The 20,524-nt window shown below is 39.2% G+C and overlaps 1 protein-coding gene across 1 annotated transcript in view; it reads left to right on the top strand.

The window, feature by feature from the left end:
- Positions 1-5,953: 5,953 nt before the first annotated feature.
- ldlrad3 (low density lipoprotein receptor class A domain containing 3) overlaps positions 5,954-20,524 on the top strand; it is a 144,191-nt gene continuing 129,620 nt past the window's right edge. Inside the window, exon 1 of the mRNA XM_033968524.2 lies at positions 5,954-6,368. Within this exon, the coding sequence (XP_033824415.1) occupies positions 6,320-6,368 (49 nt within the window). The 5' untranslated portion in view covers positions 5,954-6,319. The remainder of the gene's footprint in view (positions 6,369-20,524) is intronic.

Genomic DNA, 20,524 nt, shown 5'->3' with positions numbered 1-20,524 from the left:
TGACAAGGACATGTCATCCCTGAGCTGTTGGTGTGGATTACACTGCGCCCCCATTACATGCCTCTCTGAGTGGGGTCAGGATAATTGTATACTTAGTTACATAAATTAAATTACTGTTCTCGTCAAAGTCTTCACGGTGTTGCTAAGAGAGCCAAGATGAGTGTATGTACTGTATATAAAAACCAACATACGCAATAGAACTTTAAACTATTGACAAAATGTGACTATAACTTCAGCCATATCAGTTTGTTTTTCATGCAGTAAACTTGTCTATGTAATATGCACATAGTTTGTACTTAGATTGAAGGTCCTATATCGCGCAAAATTGGTTCTTGGGAGGTTTTATCCTTGTTAGAACGTTGTTACCTCATCAAAAACAAACCTGGAGTTGCATTTTGTTTCATCCGCACATGTTTGAGTCATAATTATTCTAGTGAAGGTGTATAGTTTAACAACACAATGGAGCACTTCCTGTATTACCACATGACCACGTTTTCTGTTTGAGAGAAGAGCTCATCCTAAATATGCAAGAAATGTGTGTTAAACATGTGTGAATGAAACAAAACGTAACTCCAGATCTGTTTATGATGAGGAAACAACATTATAACATAGATCAGAAAATAGTATAATATGGGCCTTTTAAGTATTATAGCCTATAATCATATAAATTGTGTTTTCTAGCCCATTGAGCAAGCAGCTTGAAACACCGCTTGCTCAACGTTCCCGCATAGTCGAGTCTGCGGTTGCACATTTCTCTGCAAAACAGGAAAGAATAGTTTAGTTTAGAATAGGCCAAATAATATTTATATGCCCCACCTCCCACAAATTACACATTTGCAATTCTCACTCAAACCATTTCTCTCACCGAGCACCATCCCTGGCTCCGTGCTCGCTGTCCCTGCCAACAAAGAAGCCCTTGGCAAAGTCACCCCAGGTTCGCGCTGCCCTCCCTGTCTCTCCTCCAATCAGATATCAGATCCGTCTCTCTACCTCTGAGTCATGTTCCAGAATGGGCCGCTAATTGGTTTTCTCCCGCGATTAAGTCAAAAACAACCTTCATATTAGAGTTTAATGTGCTCTAATGACTCCATTTGCGGGCCAGTGGCTAATTACGTCAATGCTTGTTTATAGATAGCCTGGTTAATTGATGGGCATTAGCGTAACACTGTAAGTCGTTTAGTAAAAAAAAACAAAAACGTAAGGAACAGGTACGTTTAGTTTTTAGACGTTAGCTAAAACAGACCCAGTAGATTCATGCATCTCGCTGTGTAATTTGTCTAACAGCCCTAAATGTTAATGATAGCTCAGAGGAGGCAGAAAAACCCATTTAACACTGACTGACAAATGTGCTTACTCCTCAGCAGACACATTCTGTTTTATTACTGTTGATTGTATTCGGGATTTTTAAGTCGACGTGTGTCATCTCCGACGCTATTAAGCACTCCAAAGGACAAACTGCGCCATTTAGCATCATGACTCATATTGTCTGACAGAATGACAACAACAAGAAAAACGAAAAATCAGAAAAATGCGGGGGATCTGAGGACATCGTCACCGCTATCAAATCCGATTCTTAAGATTTGCCAAAAGTCACGACCTTTTAGCCCGGAGGTGATGTCTGCGTGGGACTTTTGGGCTCGATAAGGCGGTTGGCGATGTACACAAGTCAGCTGGAAGACAAAGATTTGAGATTTGAGAAGCGTATATGCCTTCAGGTTAGTGGGGCTAGCTGAAAGAAAGGTTGTTTAAAGCCGGGTTGTCTGTTTTTGCACAGCTGCAGTCCTGTGATAAAGTAGAAAGCGGCTTGACAGGTGAAGCCTCGTGTCTTTCCATTTGCTGAGCTCGTTTTCGGCTTAAATTAGAAGAAAGAAGAAACAAGTGCAAAGATATGGTTCCTCTTTCCCCAAATGTTATTATTAGTATGGACATAGGCACTGATGAGGCATTAAGATTGCTGAGTACAAAGATTAAGCTTTTTACATAGTCTGCATAATGTTCTAATCAGACTTTATTAAAAAAAATGGACTAAGGGAGCATTTGGCTACATTCAAATGAAGCTCATCGACGCTAGCGGTTATAGAAACGAATTTGGAGCCATATTCGGAATTACGACCGCGAGTATCATAGCAACCAAAGAGTCAATCCGGAGCGAAACTGTTGAAACCGCACCGCTGGTTTATCAGGGAGCAACTGCTTAGCAACGCTGTCAATCAAACCGGTTGCTAACGCTACTGGGAGGGACCTCAGGGAAATAAGGCGCCTGATTTGTCTGTTATTAATGTTCATAGCTTGATTCATGGACAAAGTAGTGAAATAAAACACCAGGATCATGCAGAGCGGGTTAAAACGAACATTTTAAGACCAAAATGACAAGAGAGGTGACAGTTTTTCATTGTAAAGTGAATTGGAGCGAGAGTTGAAGAAGCCAGAAGCGCGTAACACGGAATAGCTACATCCATTTATATATACAGTTTTGGTTCTACGTCATGATCCCTGACGGTTCTGCCTTTTTCTACACTTTCTCCCCACCCTTCTGTGTCTGAGCCTGGAGCTGGGGTGGAGATCTTGGCTCCTCCCATGCACACCTGGACCTAATCCGCAATCAGCTGCACCTGGGAAGGATAAGAGGAGCCAGGACTTGACACTCAGAGCCAGATCATCTACGTATCGTTGTGGTACTTCCTGCTTGGTTCAGTTCATGTTTTTGCGCTTTTTGACTTTGCTAAACTGGACACTTTTACTCCTCACCAGATCCCGCTGTCTGGACCCACCTCCCTGCTCTTCTTTATTGCTACTGTCCGTCCCGTGTCCATCTCTGCTACTCACGCTTAACCGCAAACACCCCGCTCCCGACTCACCGACTGATCTACCGTCATTTTGCACTTCTGTAAATAAACACTATTAAACCTTTCCCGAGTTCTGTCTTTTTGGTCCTTCCTGTCAGACGTTAGGCCATGACAGTGTAGCTATTTTTAAGTACATCGATTTTGGGACTTTCTTAGACTGACACTTTTTTTAATCTCTTCTAGTTCCAGAGCATGTTGTAACCGTCACATCGCATCATATCAAGTAGGGCTAATTACAACGAACAACAAACCATTAGCAAGCGGGGGCCACAGCAGGCAAAACGTGAGCAATTTAATAGTACGGTATTCAGTGAGTCTAAACAAGATGGATTCCTCTGCCTGTGCCTGAATTTCACTTTTAATGGAAATCCTACTAATTACATCTTCAACTCTCATCAAAGTGAACCATCTGTTAGCGGATAACTCTAAATCTTCTCCCCATGTGCCATCTGCTCCCTCAGCATAGGTTCTGTAGTGTTCCTCAAACTCACGAGAGGATGGATGACATATTTTCACTGCACCAATAAATGTAGAATCGTATTAATATTAATGACTGAAGTTTTCCGCTCCTAAAGTCGAATGGATTGTGTTCTTTTCACTCACCATCTGTGTGAACGGCAGGAGGTCCTATACCTAACAGTGTGCTGCTACTGCTAATTACCCCGCTAATGGTAAACACACTGATAGTATCTAACTGATAGATTACCATGACAAAGCATAGCAACATAAAAGAACAAAAATACTGCTAATGTAGATAAAAAAGCGCTTAAAGGCAGCAATTGGTTAAGGCCTAACTTATAGTCTCTGTTGGGCTGCATAGGCTATTTGTTTTATTTTAACCTTTTTAACCCGAAAAACAAACAAAAGAAAAACATCTATAGGTCTACCACTCATCCTAGTCTTATTATTATTAGACTACTACGTCATTCATATGGGCTATTAGTCTTTTTTGTGTATTTGGATGCCATTAAATACACTGAAGTACCGTAGTTTTTCTTTTGTTTAAATATTGAGTCATTTGTTGTAGAACCAATGCTGCTTTTCTTGGAATTCTTGTGCGTTATTGTTAAATAGTGTTAGGCGTTATAAGTCATTTTTACTTCAGCCTAAACCCTTTCAGTCATGATAGCGATGTTATGTACAACCTCATACAAGTTGAATAATGTTTGATTTTGAATGGAACGACCGAATAAAATACTTACTACCTTACAGCCTTTGTAAACAGACAAAATAAAAAAAAAACAACAACAAAAAAACTAAAATGCCCATAGGTGTACCACTCATTCTAGTATTATTATTAGATCACTCTGTTGTTAATATGGGCTGTTGGTCTTTTTTGTGTATTTAGGTGCCACCAAAACACTGAAATAACCTTGATAAAACAGACAAAAAGAGAAAACAATAGAAAAAATAGATTAACAAAAACAAATGTACCTACATCACTACATGATTAATATGGGCTATTGGTGTTTTTTCTGTATTTGGATGCCACCAAAACACTGAAATGACCTTAGTAAAACAGACACACAAACAAAATAAAACAAAACAAAATGCCTATAGGTCTATCACTCATCCTAATAACAGTCTTTTATTATTATTAGATGATTATTATGGGCTGTTGCTCTTTTCTGTGTATTTGGGTGCCACCAAATACACAGAAATAACCTCAGTAAAACAGAGACAAAAACAAAACAAAAACAAAAATGCCTATAGGTCTACCGCTCATTCTAGTCTTATTATTTGGCCACTACGTCATTAATATGGGCTATTGGTCTTTTTTGAGTATTTGGGTGTCACCAAGAGAGTGAGAAGTAACCTCAGTAAAACAGATGCCAAAACAAAACAAACAAAAAAACAACAACAAAAAAACAAGCGCCTATAGGTGTACCACTCATTCTAGCCTTATTATTATTAGATCACGCTGTCAATATTAATGTTAATGTTAATATGGGCTGTTGGTCTTTTTGTGTATTTAGATCCCAAATACATGAAATAACCTGGCTCCCTTTTGTCCTTCCCAGTTGCAGCTTGATTGTGGATTAGTTGCAGGTGTGGATGGGAGGAGCCCGAATCTCCACCCAGCTCCAGGTTTTGACACAGAAGGGAGGGGGAAACAGCACAAAACACAAGTCAGACTGGGATCTTCACAAAAAAAAAACAAAACACAAAAACCAAAAACTAAAATGCTTGTAGGTCTACCACTCACCCTAGTAACAGTTTTATTATTATTAAATCACTATGTCATTAATATTAATATGGGCTGTTGGTCTTTTTTGTGTGTTTGGGGGCCACCAATAGAGATAGAAATAACCTTAGTAACGCAGAAACAAAAACAAAACAAAATGCCTATGCGTCTATCACTCAGTCTTTTATTATTATTACATCAATCTGTCATTAATATGAGCTGCTGGTCTTTTTTGTTTATTTGGACACCACCAAATACACAGAAATCACCTAAGTAAAACAGACACAATAAAATAAAATAAAATAAAATTAATGCTTGTAGGTCTATCACTCACCCTATTAATAGTCTCATTATTATTAAATCACTATGTCACTAATATCATTATCTCATTAATGGCTTTTTTGTGTATTTGGGAGCCACCAAGAGAGTGAGAAATAACCTTGGTAAAAAACATGAAAACAAAATAAAACAAAAACACCTTTAGGTCTACCACTAACCCTAGTCTTATTATTGTCAGATCAATAAGGCATTAATATGGGCAACTGGTCTTTTTTGTGTATTTGGGTGTCACCAAGAGTGAGAAATAACCTTAGTAAAACTGTCATGAAAACAAAACAAAACAAAACTGCCTATAGGTCTACCACTCATCCTAATAACAGTCTTTTATTATTATTATTATTAGATCACTTTGTCATTAATATGAGCTATTGGTCTTTTTTGTTTATTTAGATGCCAAATACACTGAAATAACTTGAGTAAAACTGACACATTTAGGCCAAAGTAAAACAATAAGAAGCAATTGCAATCATGATATCTTATTGAAATGTTTATCCAAGTCATTATTATTCTTTTAATTTGCCATTTAGTGAGTAGCCTACTCGGTTATCATTATTATAAGTGATTCCAACTCCAGCGGGGCCATGGCGAAGGCGTGAGGCTTATCCCGGGACAGTCCGACCTCTCCTGCGCCACGGCTCCGCCTCTCCCCGAGCTCCACCGCGCGCCTCCGAGCACAGCCTGCCTCCGCCCGAAGCCCCCTGAGCTCCTACTGCTGCCTGTTGGCTCAGCTCCCTTCTGCCCTGTCCCCCTGAACCGGACGATCAACTGGACTTCACGAATGCCTCCCTCTTTCCCCCTGACCTCGTGGACTTTCGCCACTAAACTCAAAAAGGACGACGCGCAACAAGACCGGATAAGTTTTTTTTCTACTTGTACGTAGTTTTTTGTCGCTTTTGCCCCGTGGTGGATACACACAGACGAGGCAGGCCGGTGGAGGACGACAAGACGTATGATGTGGATTTGGTATCTTCTGCTTGGTTCGAGCTCGAGAAGCGTGGGTAAGTTTTTACGCACGAAAAGTAATAGTGTTGTCACGGCGCGGACACGCTTCAGCCGAGCTTCCAGATGGGTTTCCAGGAGGGAGGGGGGTAAAGAACGCGTTTGAAGTATACACAACCAACTTTTTTTTGTACTTTTGAGCTTTTACGCAACGCTTTTATGCTGATGTGTCTGGGGAAATAAGTTGTTGTCTCCCAGCTTTGGTCAGTCAACGCTCTCTCTCTGTGTTATCTACTCGCTTCTGAATCTTCCATGCATGGCGAATAGAAGCATGCCCTCCCACATCTGAAAGTAAATAGTATCCAGACAGTCTCCGCTGCGCCATATCCATCCAGCGTGTGTGCGTTTTAGGGCCAGACGAGATGGGGTTATGGTCTCCTCTCCGGGCTAAGTTATTACCGAGAGGTTGTTGACAGGGCAATGTTGACAAGTCAATCTTTTTTCGCCCGTATCTTTGGTTGTAGCCCGCCCTGGCAGCAGCTGCTTGAGGCCCCTGGAGGATAGTTTTCATTTACACACGGGCAGAGGATTGGTGGGCCTACCTGTTTGGTTTGTAGTGTTAGTTTGATAGTCTATAATAGAGACTTCAGGCTGAAAGTTGTATGCATAGTTCATTCTTAGGCTGTTAGTGTTAAGCTATGGATAAAAGTCACTCCAAAATATCACATGAATCTAGTCGCCACCTGGATTTAACTAAGCAAATAGGTTGGGGTCGCTGCAGTTGGTCAGGTCTAGGTTCAGCAACAGTCTGTGCTCAAAAAATGAGGTCAGCTGACACCTGAATATGCTGAATGACCAGGTTATTCCATCAGTGGATTTTTTTCTTCCCTGATGGCACGGGCATATCCCAAGATGACAATGCCAGGATTCATCGGGATCAAATTGTGACAGAGTGGATCAGGAGCATGAGACATCATTTTCACACATGGATTGTCCACCACAGAGTCCAGACCTTAACCCCATTGAGAATCTTTGGGATGTGCTGGAGAAGCTTTGTGCAGCGTCAGACTCGACCATCATCAATGCAAGATCTTGGGGGAAAATTAATGCAACACTGGATGGAAATGCATCTTGTGACACTGCAAAAGCGAAATCAAAACAATGCCATGGCAAATGTGTGACATAATCAAAGCTAAAGGCGGAACAACCAAATATGAGAGTGTGTGTGACCGTTTTATTGGCCAGGCAGTGTAGTTTGTCATATGAAACAGTGGTGCTTTACGCTTGCTTTTTTGTTTATAGTTTGAACATATGCAACACTGCTTAATATTATCAAGAACAGCCCTGTAGCCAAAGACCTATACTACAGCGACGGTCAAATATGATACAAATTGGCCTATATGAAACTGAATGTAACATATTTTAGTTAGGCCTGATACAATTTAAAAAGGCGCCAGGTAGAACAGTCACTTCAAATTCTGACATAGGGTAAAAGGGGTCAGGAGTGACTGTTCTGCAGAAAGACAGGTTCTGGAGTGATAGGACACTCTTTAACCTCTTCAGTGTAATGCAGTAAAGTTCATCCCCTCACATTAAACTAATAATGGAGGATAGAACCAAACTTCAGGGCATCTGTCTGTGAACTGGAGAGTGAAAAATCAATGTCCTCACTGCTCAGTATTACCCAACAATTGTTCAAAGTGTCATCTTGAATATGTTGTATATTATAGCCTATAAAAAGTCTTTTGGTTGTTTATAGGACATTCTTTTTGGTGACTAAAAGCGTAATTTAGAGTTTTTAACATCTTAAAGTAGGCTACTAATCTTAATTAGTCTCTGCCACAAAACCTCCTCCAGAATTGATTTTCCTCCAAACTCTTAATGCAGGCTGCACTTATACACATAAATACTATCCTGTTTTCAAACAATGCATCAGACCTGCAATTAACTGTTGCGGTCTGCAGGTAAAAGAAGCTTCATTGTTGCCTCCTCTGAATTTACACAGTGGAGACGGGAACTACTTTTTCTTGTTCTCCTCTCTGGCCTTCTTTAGCATGCACCATCTGCTGCTGTCAGTGCACTGTAAATATGTGAAGGGAAAGAGACATTATGCTTACTATTCCCCTTGTTCGTAGTATTTCTCATGTAACGTATACTTTTGGCTAACAAGCTTCATACTATAGAAACTGCAGCATCTGGAGGTTTACAAGACTCAGTATTCCTTTGCACACATATTGAACCAGTTACACCTGCATGACATTTCCTGACTTACTTTCAGATTTCTATTTGACTTTCAGACCTCATATTGGTAAATGCCTCATACATTTAGCTACTTGAATCCTTCGCTATTATATGCTAATCACAATGTTGACATTTGAAGAATGTCACTGACCACGTTTGACACAGTTTTACATAGGTGAGAGAAGATATGGTTTACACAAGGTCTCCATGCATGCATATCAAAATGAATACTGTACAGCCCCGCCATAAAAGCCGCTGGGACAAAGGAGCTGAGGCCCAGTGCAGTGCAGCGTCTACAGTGAAGAGCTGCTACCGCTTTAGCAGAGTTCAACCCAAGAGATTCCAGTAAGCTCGCATTTTAGAGATATTAACATCACCCACACCACAAGACGTATATATTAGGTTGAGTCAATGTTTACACCAATCTATACCTCCCCAACTATAATGTGCATGCAGAAGCTAGTCCTTTGTATAAATTGTGCTCCCAATTATGGAACACTCTCGTAAAACATTATATGCTTGTATATTTTACTATGCATTTTACTCATTTGAAAATGTTTGTGTAATCCCTCAGTTGCCCAGGTATGATCCATAGCAAAAGAAAAATGAAATTCTGTCAATTGGACTAAAGTTTTAGAGTGAAGATGTTTTGACGCTTCTTCAGTTCTGGTCAGATTACTGCTGGACACTGCCTTACATCTGTCTGAAGAGAAGAGCTAACTACACTGAAACTAACACACCTATTTGTTTACAGTCTGTTGGTTAGCTAGGTCTGTTGAATTACAATAAGTGGATATCCAAAATGGAGCTTCAGTCGATCTAAGAGAGCTAAAAAACAAAGAATCAGATCCTAGGAGAAGAGGTGTAACCATTCCCCAAACAGCTGGTGTGTCTGAGAAGCTTCAGAGAATTTTCAGACAGCATGAAATACCGGTCTATTTCAAACTTTCAAACACTTTTAGACAGAAACTTGTTCACCCAAAGGACCAAACCTCGAGCCTCAAACAAAGCAATGTGGTCTACTCCATTCAGTGTAGTGAAGAGTGCAGTGAGCGTTATACTGGAGAAACTAAACAGCTGCTCCATAAGAGAATGTACCAACACTGTCGCAAGAGCAGCTCGGGACCCCAGTCTGCTGTACATCTCAATCTCAAAACCACTCTTTTGAAGATAGTGAAGTTCAGATCTTAGCCAAAGACAATGAATGGTTTGAGAGGGGAGTTAAAGAAGCAGTTTTTGTTAGGAAAGACAATCCATCTTTGGGGAACCGGGGCCTTAGACATCATTTATCTCCTATTTATAACTCCATCCAAAACAAGGAAAACAATAGTGATAGCCGGTATGCTAATAGGTGTGAGAGCATCCATTAGGGGTCTGAATGATTATGCAAAATATGACTCAGGCACAGTTCAATTAGTAAACAAATAGGTGTGTTATTTTCAGTGTAATTAGCTCCTCCCTTCAGGTCGATAGAAGGCCATGTCCAGCAGGAATGAAGAAGCCACTTGGATGAGCAGCAAATGTCTTCACTCTTGTCCAGTTGTCGAAATTGAAGTTTTCTGTGGCTCATTCGGAGATGTGTTGTATATTTAAGTATTTGAATTACTCACTGAGGAATATATTATGAATACTTTCCCAATCTTAATGAAACTTCTGGATGAAATGAATAAATACAATAACCCACATTGAGCGCAGCACCTCTAGGACCACGCAGAAAAGCATATTTTTGTCATGTTCGTGCATCCTATAGCTCCGTGGTATCGAACGACCATTGTGAAAGTGACATATGAAATCCATTGAAAACCACTTGAACGTAGAATACAGACTATTTAATCAAACAGGACGGCCTTGTAGCCCCGCAGCCCGGTGTTCGCCCACTATACTACATAAGAGATTGTTGTGTAATGTGAGATTTACCCACACAATCCTCTGACAATGGATTGTTGTGGTACGGCCATTACATTCTGCTGTGCTGCCTGAAGATATATTGTAGCTGTTTAGCCAGTCTACTCAGCCCGCAGCCACAGGGAATTTATCGATATTAATAAATTGAAGAAAATGTCAGAAAGATGAATTGACTTTGGATTGGTTGTTTCTCCCTACTGCTGGGGATGATGATTGCTTGTTAAAAATGAAAACAATGATAAATGCCAGCTGCATTTGACTATATTGGGACCAAAATAAGGTCTGTCTATTGGCATAACCGGGAGTAGCCATGTTTCTGGCAAATACGAAACTCCCTTTTAAGCTTTTCAAACAGCAAGAAAGGGAAAAGGAAAAAGGAAAATGCCACGTATATGGATTTGTTGCACCAAAAAGAAAAAAAACTAATCCAAAATATAACCTTTTGAGAGTTTAGGAACTAACAAATATGCAATAAATGGCTGTCACAGTATCAAAATTTAAAGTGTGATATATTGTTGAAGTAAATATTGATAATAAATGTTAATATTGAGACCAAAACATTAAGCAGAACTATCCCAAAATGTAGAAAATTGTAAAAAAATATGAACTGCAATAAATAAATAAATAACAAAACGCAGCACTTTAATAGTTAGTTTGTGTCTAAAATGAGTCATAGAAATTCATAATTCGACTTTCTACAGCTCAAATCTCCGTCATAGCAAAGAAATGGACCAAATATTTCCCTCTACTGCAAAGAAAAAGTCCCCAACTATAACTATTGACCTCCAAAAAGTATTATCCCATCTGTGACGCATTGAACGATAAGTGGATATGGTAATTATTATGACAGGCCTAGTTGTATGAGATGCGAAATAAACCTTGTGTCACGTGTGAAATGAAAATGTAATCAACACCTCATAATCTCAGGAAATAGGTCTCACAGTTTTATTATTTCATTATCCTTTTTACAGAGCCTCTAAACCTTAACACCAAAAGGTTATTATAACTATAAACTTGAAGTGAAATCCCAGTTCTTTTCATTCTATGCCCTTGTTTAACCATGCGCCATCTGCTTCTATCAGAGTTAAGTGTAAATATCATTACTGTACAGTCGAGATACTACAGGCTTACCCTATTTCCCATGCAGTATAATCATATACACTGCTCACAAACTACACATTATATTCAGTAGTGAGAAGCAGCTGGTCATAGTTCAAAATGCAAATCAAACGGGTAGTGGGTGTTCTTAGCATATTTTTGTGATCAATAAATATAATTTGACACTGATGTTCATGCATTGACTACTCTATTTCATAATGGCATTCGTTATATAAGTTGCTTTATGTTACGAAAACAAATTCTGAAGCACGATATATCACGACAGAGAAATATCACGATAAACAATAACATTGACACTACTTTATGCCACTGACACTGTAAAAAAGCAGGATAATCCCAGTAAAACCATTTTTAAATAGACAGAATCATAAAAACACTTGAGTTGCAGCAAATAAATAGCAAAATGAATCAACAATTATCCAAAGAAGTGACTTTTTCAACCCTCTATAGCTCAAATATACTCAATCCATCCGTTTTCTTCCGCTTATCCGGGGTTGGGTCACGGTGGCAAGAGTCTAAGCAGGGACTCCCAGACTTCCCTGACCCCAGACACTTCCTTCAGCTCCTCCGGTGGCACCCCAAGGCGTTCCCAGGCCAGCCGAGAGACATAGTTCCTCCAGCGTGTTCTTGGTTTTCCCCGAGGTCTCCTCCCGGTGACACGTGCCCGGAACATCTCCCTAAGGAGTCGTCTTGGAGGCATCCGGAACAGATGCCTGAGCTCCTTCAGCGGCTCTACTCCAAGCTCCTCCCACCTAAAATGACAAAAATCTCCGCAGTAGTGCAAATAAAATGTACAGACGATAAATTGTGAGCTAAAAATATTGTTCCAGCTATTATCTTGACAGGCCTACTTTATGTGACTGCCTTTTATTTCAGTGTGAGACAAATAGATTTTTACTGGCGTTGGCTTGTTCATTTGTTTATTTTAGTAGTACATTTTTACTACTACTCAATGGGCAGATCGTTTATCAAAAACTGGTGTGGAGGCTTCATATCTCAGTACAAGGCCAACGCTACACTAAAGATTGGACAACAGCCTGACATTTTCGGTGCATTCATTATTGAACTTGTGATGCGGATGGCTGAGTCTAAAATACCAAAGCTAATACCCGAAGAACAAAGAGCTTTCAAAAACCCGTGCTGACTGGAAGCTGCAATGTGATATTACATGACTTCACTGGCTTGTGTAAGTGAGATGCGTTCTTCTTATTGACCAGCACGACCAGACAAAAAAAAAAGAAGTCTGCTTTACCCTTCTGTTTCCATAGACCACACATGTTGCCAGGTGGTAGGATTTGCTGGTTATGTTGGTCGTTCTTTCCCGTAAGGATAACAATGCCTGCTATTTTTTTGTATTTCTTGGCAGTCTTCGTTGGCACGGTCCAGCTGGCTCAGCGCGTTGTACGTTTATCATGTCCACAATGAAAACTGGTTGCATAAGGGAGGGATAGGGATGATCTTTTGGTTGGAGCGACATAGTTGACATGCTTCTAGGACTGAGCGGTACTTAGAGAGAGGCGTGTGGATGGAGGGGCCAAAGTTGAGTTCCCAGAGTTGTTAAACAAAGCCACATGACCGGAGTCACGTTTCAGGCCTGGGTAATGCTGCAGCTTGTACCGCTCTATCCCAGCAAAAGGCACGGTTTCAATTTCAGCCATTCATCATTTAAGCAAAACACCACACCGAGAAGAAATCAACAAATTGTTCCATAATACAGCTGTCCAGAATGCAGAAAAAGTGCTGCAGGCAGGGGTACTCTTCTGGTTTTGGTTAAAGTATAAACTAGCAGACCGTGTTTTGAGCAGAGTGAAGCTGTTTGTTGATTGTGAAATGTAAAATGCTCAAATGGAACGAAATAAAATGCGTGTAACTTTTATCTTAGGTAAAACTTTTTTCATTTGCGGTTTAGTTCAGGTGGAAATTGCGTGTCAGGATGTGTTCAGTTTTGTGAGAAAGCGGATTTCACTTAGATCATGGAATAAAAAGGGTATGAGTGAATACTACAAGAGAAACTGAACAAAAAGCTCTGTCTGAAGGGAGGAGATGAGTTAAATTAAACCTTTTGTAAACCTTTTGTTTGTCATCCAAACAAAAGTTTTACTAAAGGCATATGAGCACATTATACCAATACTAGCCTTTATACATTGGCTCCCCATCAGCTTTCGAATTCACTTCAAAATTGTATTAATAACTTTTAAAACTCTTACTGACCTTTTTTGTCAGTATGTTCCTGGTCTGCACTTTCAAATCTAACTTAAAACGCACTTATATAGAATGCCATTTGTTCTCTAACAGTTATTTTTATCTGTACCTTCTGCCTGTTTTTTATCTCTATGTAAAGCTCTATTATTAAAAACCTATTATGCAAATGGGACTTTTCAGCGCTTTTAGGTATGTTATAGTTGTTTCTTCCCACTATTTGCTCACCCGAAGTTGTATTTGCAGTGATTGGTGCACTGATGTTTGCGCAATCTTTAATCCAAGATGCCATATTGCACATCAACCCCTGTTTTCACTGCTCCGGACTCATTTCGTTCTCCAATTTTGTTTCCGTAATTGGTGATACATGTTGGATTTGGCAGCGTTGCGTCGTCATTTTGGTACAAATGAAGATCTGCAGCTATCCTTTGGAGGTGCTAACGACTTCTCGGCTCTTTGGTGTGATGACGCTTAAGGCAACGTCAGCTCCAAAGTGCAAATTATAACCTAAAAATCCAGTGTATCATAGATTATAACTATATAGCAAACACAAGCACAATATGTCTTCTTTAAAAACATGCTATATAAATGAAGTTATTATTTGTATTATTATCCAGACTACAATAATGCTCATAGTATTTACTAAAATTAACCAGTTCAGAAACAAAAAAAACTATTTGTCTTTAAATATCTGCAGAGATTGGGGTGGCAGTTTATAACGTCATGCATCTCTTGGACAGTTGACATCAAAAAACAAAGGTGAAGTGTTGAATATAATGTGTCTGGAGCCGTTTAAGTATCGATAAACCAGTTTTCCCATTTCTTCCTTATGTACATCTGAATGTTTTTGTGTGTTTTCAGCTCATATGCAGTACTAAATGAATGTGATATATTGTACTTGTATGCATGTGAAAGCCCTACTACTTTTGCCTGTGTTGGGTGTAGTCTTTCTGTCCATTCTCACTGAACCTGTGTGATCTATTACGCATGAAGCTGAATGATTCACGAAGCCCAGGATACGTCGGTGGAGAGAAAGACAAATAGGGAGGATTATGCTGCACTAAAAAGTACGAAGACAGCTCATTACATATTGATTTCAAATTGATCCGTGCTAATTTCCCATGCAGCGTTGCAGAAGATTTGTTAATCCCTACTGGTCGCTTTCTATTGATTTAGCACGTCCTTGGCTGCTAAGATCAAGCTTTGGCCTTGCACAATTCATTTTATTCACAGAGGAGAGTGCTAATGTAAGTAACAGTACGAGGATAGCAAGTTTGTTTTTGCTGAGACTTATTTTTGCACTGGTCGTCAGGACTATGTGAAGATACGTGTGTTTTGGCCTCACAGGATTCAAAGATCAACTTGACACAAGCAAAGTTGTGTTGAAATTGTGGGGGAAGTGTTTGTTGATGCAGTGAACATTTCAGTTTTTGGCTGTAGTCAGTAGGGCTGGGATGAGATACAGTTCCCACGAGACGAGACGAGACTAGGAAACGAGATTGGGTCCACTACAATGAGACAAGATGAGATTTTAACATTGTTTATTATTCAGAATAGTTTAATTCACAGTTTTGGCTTCAAACATTGACTTATTTTTAATATTGCTGTTATTCTAATACAGATTTTTTTAACTATGTCTTCGGAAGAGATTAAAATCACCACAGATTAAAATGTCACAGTCTTGTGGCAGGAGATCTTGTCCAATCCCTTATCGTCAACACTCTGTCCAGTTTGCTCTTGTCCTACAATAGGTCAATTGACTGATCTGTTGGTGTGTTTTTGGGCTAATTTCAATTTTACACATTCTCTCTCTCTTTTTTTTAAACTTTTACTAAAAGCGAACTTTGTTTAACAGTCTGAAGTGGTTTGGCTTTTTGGTGACTTCTGGGAACAAAATTTCAGCCTTCAATTTCAAACCCTGCAGCAATCCCTTTTAGGATCCACTAACAGCTGTGCCCTGTGCTTCCCTCCAGCAGAGCTCACTTTGGACAGCTGCAGAATTTAAAACCAAAAGTAATAAAACTACTTCCAGGATTACCCTTATACCTTTCCTGTTAACTACACATTTCCAGCTACACTAACCACAACAGCAGAGCTCATTCTTTGCTTTTTTAAATATTGAAGGGACAAAGACTAAAAGAGTTTAAATGATTGATGTAAACTTTAGACCAATAACAATTTCACCACTAACATCAAGAAAAAATAAAACAAATGAAATGGCTGTATAAAAGTGGATGAATTTCTCTATAGTGAATTCTTTCTTTATTAATTTCTTTCAGCTATTGCTTCTGAGCAGATGTCTATCACTGGTAATTGGAGTTACGCAGTAACTTGCATGACTGATCCCATTAACTGATTGAAATAATCAGCCCTAAATACTCTGCCACCTACTTGTGTTTCCCTCTCAGACACGTTTGACTTGATTTACTGGCCACAAGGATATGAATGCATAAAGTAATAGCCTTCCAGGAAAATAAAAAGGTAAATGGACATATGAATATTGATTATGTTGTTGCTGTTGCTGTTATTTTGAGCCGCAGATTGTTGCACAGAAAGTAGGATGAATATAGTCGTTTAACAGCCAATTGGTGCTGACAGTTGCTCTCTTAAGCCTTGAGCTGTGCTACCTTGGAGATATGGATGTACCATCAACTAACCATGTGGGATTGAGGTTAGAAGTCCTTCGTCGGTATATTATATATGTATTTTGCGGTTGTGATTGAAAGCTTGGTTTGATGCTATTCGAGCTTTTCCACATGAGAAATCACAGCCAATACAAAAGCAGTTTGTCACCCCAAGAGCAAAAGCAAATAATCAGTGTGTGTACATGCATGCAGGGAAAAACAAATTACTGGCCTATTCCCATTTCAACTGCAAAATGCATGTAAATGGGGGTTCTGACTGGAGGGGGCATAATCAGAATGTCTCGTTTTGACTCTTTTTTTTACAGCCGCTTCCATACCGTATACTCTGAGCATGCTACGAGCCAGAAGAGGCATTAAACTGCACTGGGCACAAAACAGCCCGGAAAATATTAGACATGTTTATAGAGGTTTACTCATGATGGTAATGATGATACAAACTAGAGTCCATTCGCCATTTCACCCAATTTTGTACCGTCTGCGCTTCTATTTAAACTAAAATAAATAGTGTCGTTGCCTCAGATTTTGGAGTACCGGAGCGTTTACTCACATGTACTCCCTCAAGGAATTAAACTCAACTATTTATAGACTTTAAACCTCCCACAACGGAACTATACAACCCATTGAACGATTGGTCCGTGAAAGGCGTACAGTTATAGACTACCTAACAAAAAAAAAGTACTTTCTTTCTCTTTAGTGTGTCCAGTCACCTTGAGCCTACAGGTCTATCCCTGCCGTCTCCTCTGAGTCTAGCTGTGATCCCCTGTGTGGCTGTCAGGAGGTGAAACAGCCTCTGGCACACTGACAGTTGGCTGCCTGGCATTCCCCCGTTAGCCCTAGTCATTTGCTCTACGATGACTCCCAGCCACTGTCCCGGTTTGTGTGGACAGCAGACAATTTCAGGCTCAGAAATTCCCTCAGCTACCTACTGTCAAAACTCGGCAAACTCCAATTTGATATGTCACCCAGTGGTAATGTTTCAGCCCCGAGTCTCTCGTATATTGGATTTTGATTATATTTTTAGGGTCAAAAAAGTGAAAGGCAAAGGCTAAGGAAGTGATCAGTTTTGGTGTGACTTTGAACATACGTCGGAGAAGAAATAAGTTGGGAAATAAGTCAAACTAAACTAACGGAGATGTATTTGGTAAATGGTAGTAAGTGGTCACATTTTTATACAGCGCTTTTCCACTTTCAAGGCACTCAAATCGATTTACATCAAGGAAACACTCACCCATTCACAAAAACATTCATGCACCAGGATATGAAGACACTGGGGACAAGGTGGGTTAAGTGTCTTGCCCAAGGACACAACAACAATATTAATTTGTGGGAGCTGGAATCGCACCATCAACCTGTGAGTCAGTGGATTTGATCGCGCTCCCAAAAATTTGTATGTCGAGAGCGGGAATCGAACCGCCAACCTTCAGATCAGATGACAAAACACTTTTCCAACTGACCTACTGTCGCCCTATTTATCTAAAAGAAAAATAGTTACGTAATTGAAGGTTTACCATGACGATGAGCATTTACCCTTCAACTAAATTAACGAGTGCAGATTCTGCCAAAATCATAAATAATTAATAAGCACTTTTTGGTGAAGGCACATAAAAGTCTAGGAAAATAAGTACGTAATCTATTTGGCTTTGTAGCTTTGAACCAATTTGAGAAAAGAATTGGAACAAAATGTAACAGATTTTGTTCCTTACATAATAAAAGGTTTACAATGACTTTGAGCAATGAGCATTTATACTTCAATTAAATTAACAAGTGCAGGTTCTGCCAATATCATAAATAATAATAACTACGTGAAAGCACTAAATACTAAATCCCCTAAATGTAAATGTTGACGTAAATACAGTGGTTCCTCGTTTATCGCGGGGGGTAAAGTTCTAAAAATAACCCGCAATAGATGAAATCCACGAAGTATCAACTTTATTTTTTACAGTTATTATATATGTTTTTGCTGTAAAACCCCTCACCACACACTTTACACACTTTTCTCACATTTCTCTCTTGTTTAAACTCTCTCAAAGTTCAAACCTTCATAGGCGCCTTTGTCGGTCGCAGAACATTTCATCGACATTGTGCGTTTTGTCGGGGAGACACGGCACGGAGGAGACTGATGGACAATGGTCTACAGTCCAACAGCCAATCAGGACGCAGAACACAATGGTCTACAGTCCCTTAGCCAATCAGGACGCAGAACACAATGCACGTTCAGAAGATGTAAAAAAGCATGTAAAATTGAAAAAAACCTGAGAAATAGTGAGACCATGAAAAGTGAACCTTGTTATAGTGAGGGACAACTGTATAGACGACAAACGATATGATTGAAACCAAAATATAAAGCAAAATTATCCCCCCCCCAAAAAAAATCTAAATGGACAAAAAGCCAAATAATGAGTAGAATAAAACTCTTAAGTATTAGTTTGTATCTATTATGAGTCGTAGAAATTAATATTTCAAGCTAATCCCACTAGTACAAAGAAAAAGTACAACAATAAATATTGCCCTCTGAAATTACTGTTGTGTCTTTCATGTATTGAACAATAAGTCAATATAGTAATTATTATGACACGCTTAGTTGATCATCCTCATATTTATAATAAAACATTTAAGAAATTATTCAGTATTTTTCCATTGAATCCCTGCTCAAGATGACGTCATAGCAGCTGGTCTGTCTCCCTTTTGTCTAATTATTGGTAATTTCACAGCACCCGCAGTTTTCTTCCACCATAGAACAGCCTTTATTGTTCCTCTGGCTATGACAACTATAATTTCAAGTGATTTTCCAAACTTCTAATCATAAATGTAATGGCAGCTTTGGATAGATGTTTTGATTTCAATCACTTCCACAGTTGTTGTTCTTTTAAAAACGTCAGCTTGGATTTGATTCACGCTTTGAAAATGATGAATACGCTATTCTTTCTCATGTCATCTGAGGTAGAACTTGTTTTCCCTTATCCCCACTAACATATTTATACTCAAGAATGAAATAAATCTTTTTAAATGGACAGCTGAATAGCAAATCCAACAACTTAGCAGTGCTGAATTGAATCGGCATAAACATTACAACTGAGACCCAGGCACAAAAAGAAATGGTTTTGAGAATCTTGTAATAAGCCACTTCCTGAGGTGAAAGCTACAATCATAAAACCATTACCGCAATTTTAGTCATTTCCAAGCTACTAATGGATACAAAATGGTGAAGTGTGACATATCAGTACGAATTTGTAACAGAAAGCTTCCCATTATAACTTATGACAAGTGCGGATTTTGATTGGTATAACGAAACTGACGCTTATTCGAGATATTTTCACTCTTAAGATTCCCGATAAAACCTCTACCTCACATGAACCTTTCTTTTGAGAATATGACGTTTTTTGTTGTGCTTTTTATTTTCCCCATAGACTGTCAATACAATATTTGGCACCGATATTGAGTTCTAAGCTGCTGCAGTCTCTCTTTGCCCATGTGTCCTTCCCAGGTTGTCCTCAGCACATCAGATTTCCCTTTTTAATCAGACTAGAATGGGCCTGTCACGATAATTACTACGTCGTTCATTATACGAAAGATGGGATAATAGTTTTTGGAGGTCAGTATTTATTGTGTGTACCTTTTCTTTGTACTAGATGGTTGTTTTTGGATGATAAGATTTGATGTATAGAGGGTTAAAGGTCCGTGTACAAAGTATAATTCATTTTCTATGCAAATAACTACAGTTAGAATAGCTTTTTTTTGGAAGAATCCTGCTTTAGGATTGTATATCAGCAATATATCACACTTAAAAATGTGTTATCGGGACCGGGCTAGTGTTGCATGAGTGTGTTTTATTTCCACATACATATATTTTATTATCATAGTTACAAAAGTGAAACGTTTGTGTGTGAACTTTACTACCTCTTATCAACTCTTGGTTCTTACTATAGAGTCCAAAATCTTGATATTGGTACCAGCATTTATCCGCAAGACAAAAATCAGATAGCAGTATCAGCTGGAAAAAATCCATATCTGTCCATCCCTAATCCTGTAGATTATAGAGAATCTTTTGTGCACTCTCAGCATGCACTCACATTTGTCATGCTATAGACTTGTGCTATCAGCGATCT

The sequence above is a fragment of the Periophthalmus magnuspinnatus genome, chromosome 6 (assembly GCF_009829125.3).
Source record: "Periophthalmus magnuspinnatus isolate fPerMag1 chromosome 6, fPerMag1.2.pri, whole genome shotgun sequence".
Lineage (NCBI taxonomy): Eukaryota > Metazoa > Chordata > Actinopteri > Gobiiformes > Gobiidae > Periophthalmus > Periophthalmus magnuspinnatus.
Note: the sequence above shows the minus strand (reverse complement) of the source record. Positions and strands in the feature narration are given on the sequence as shown.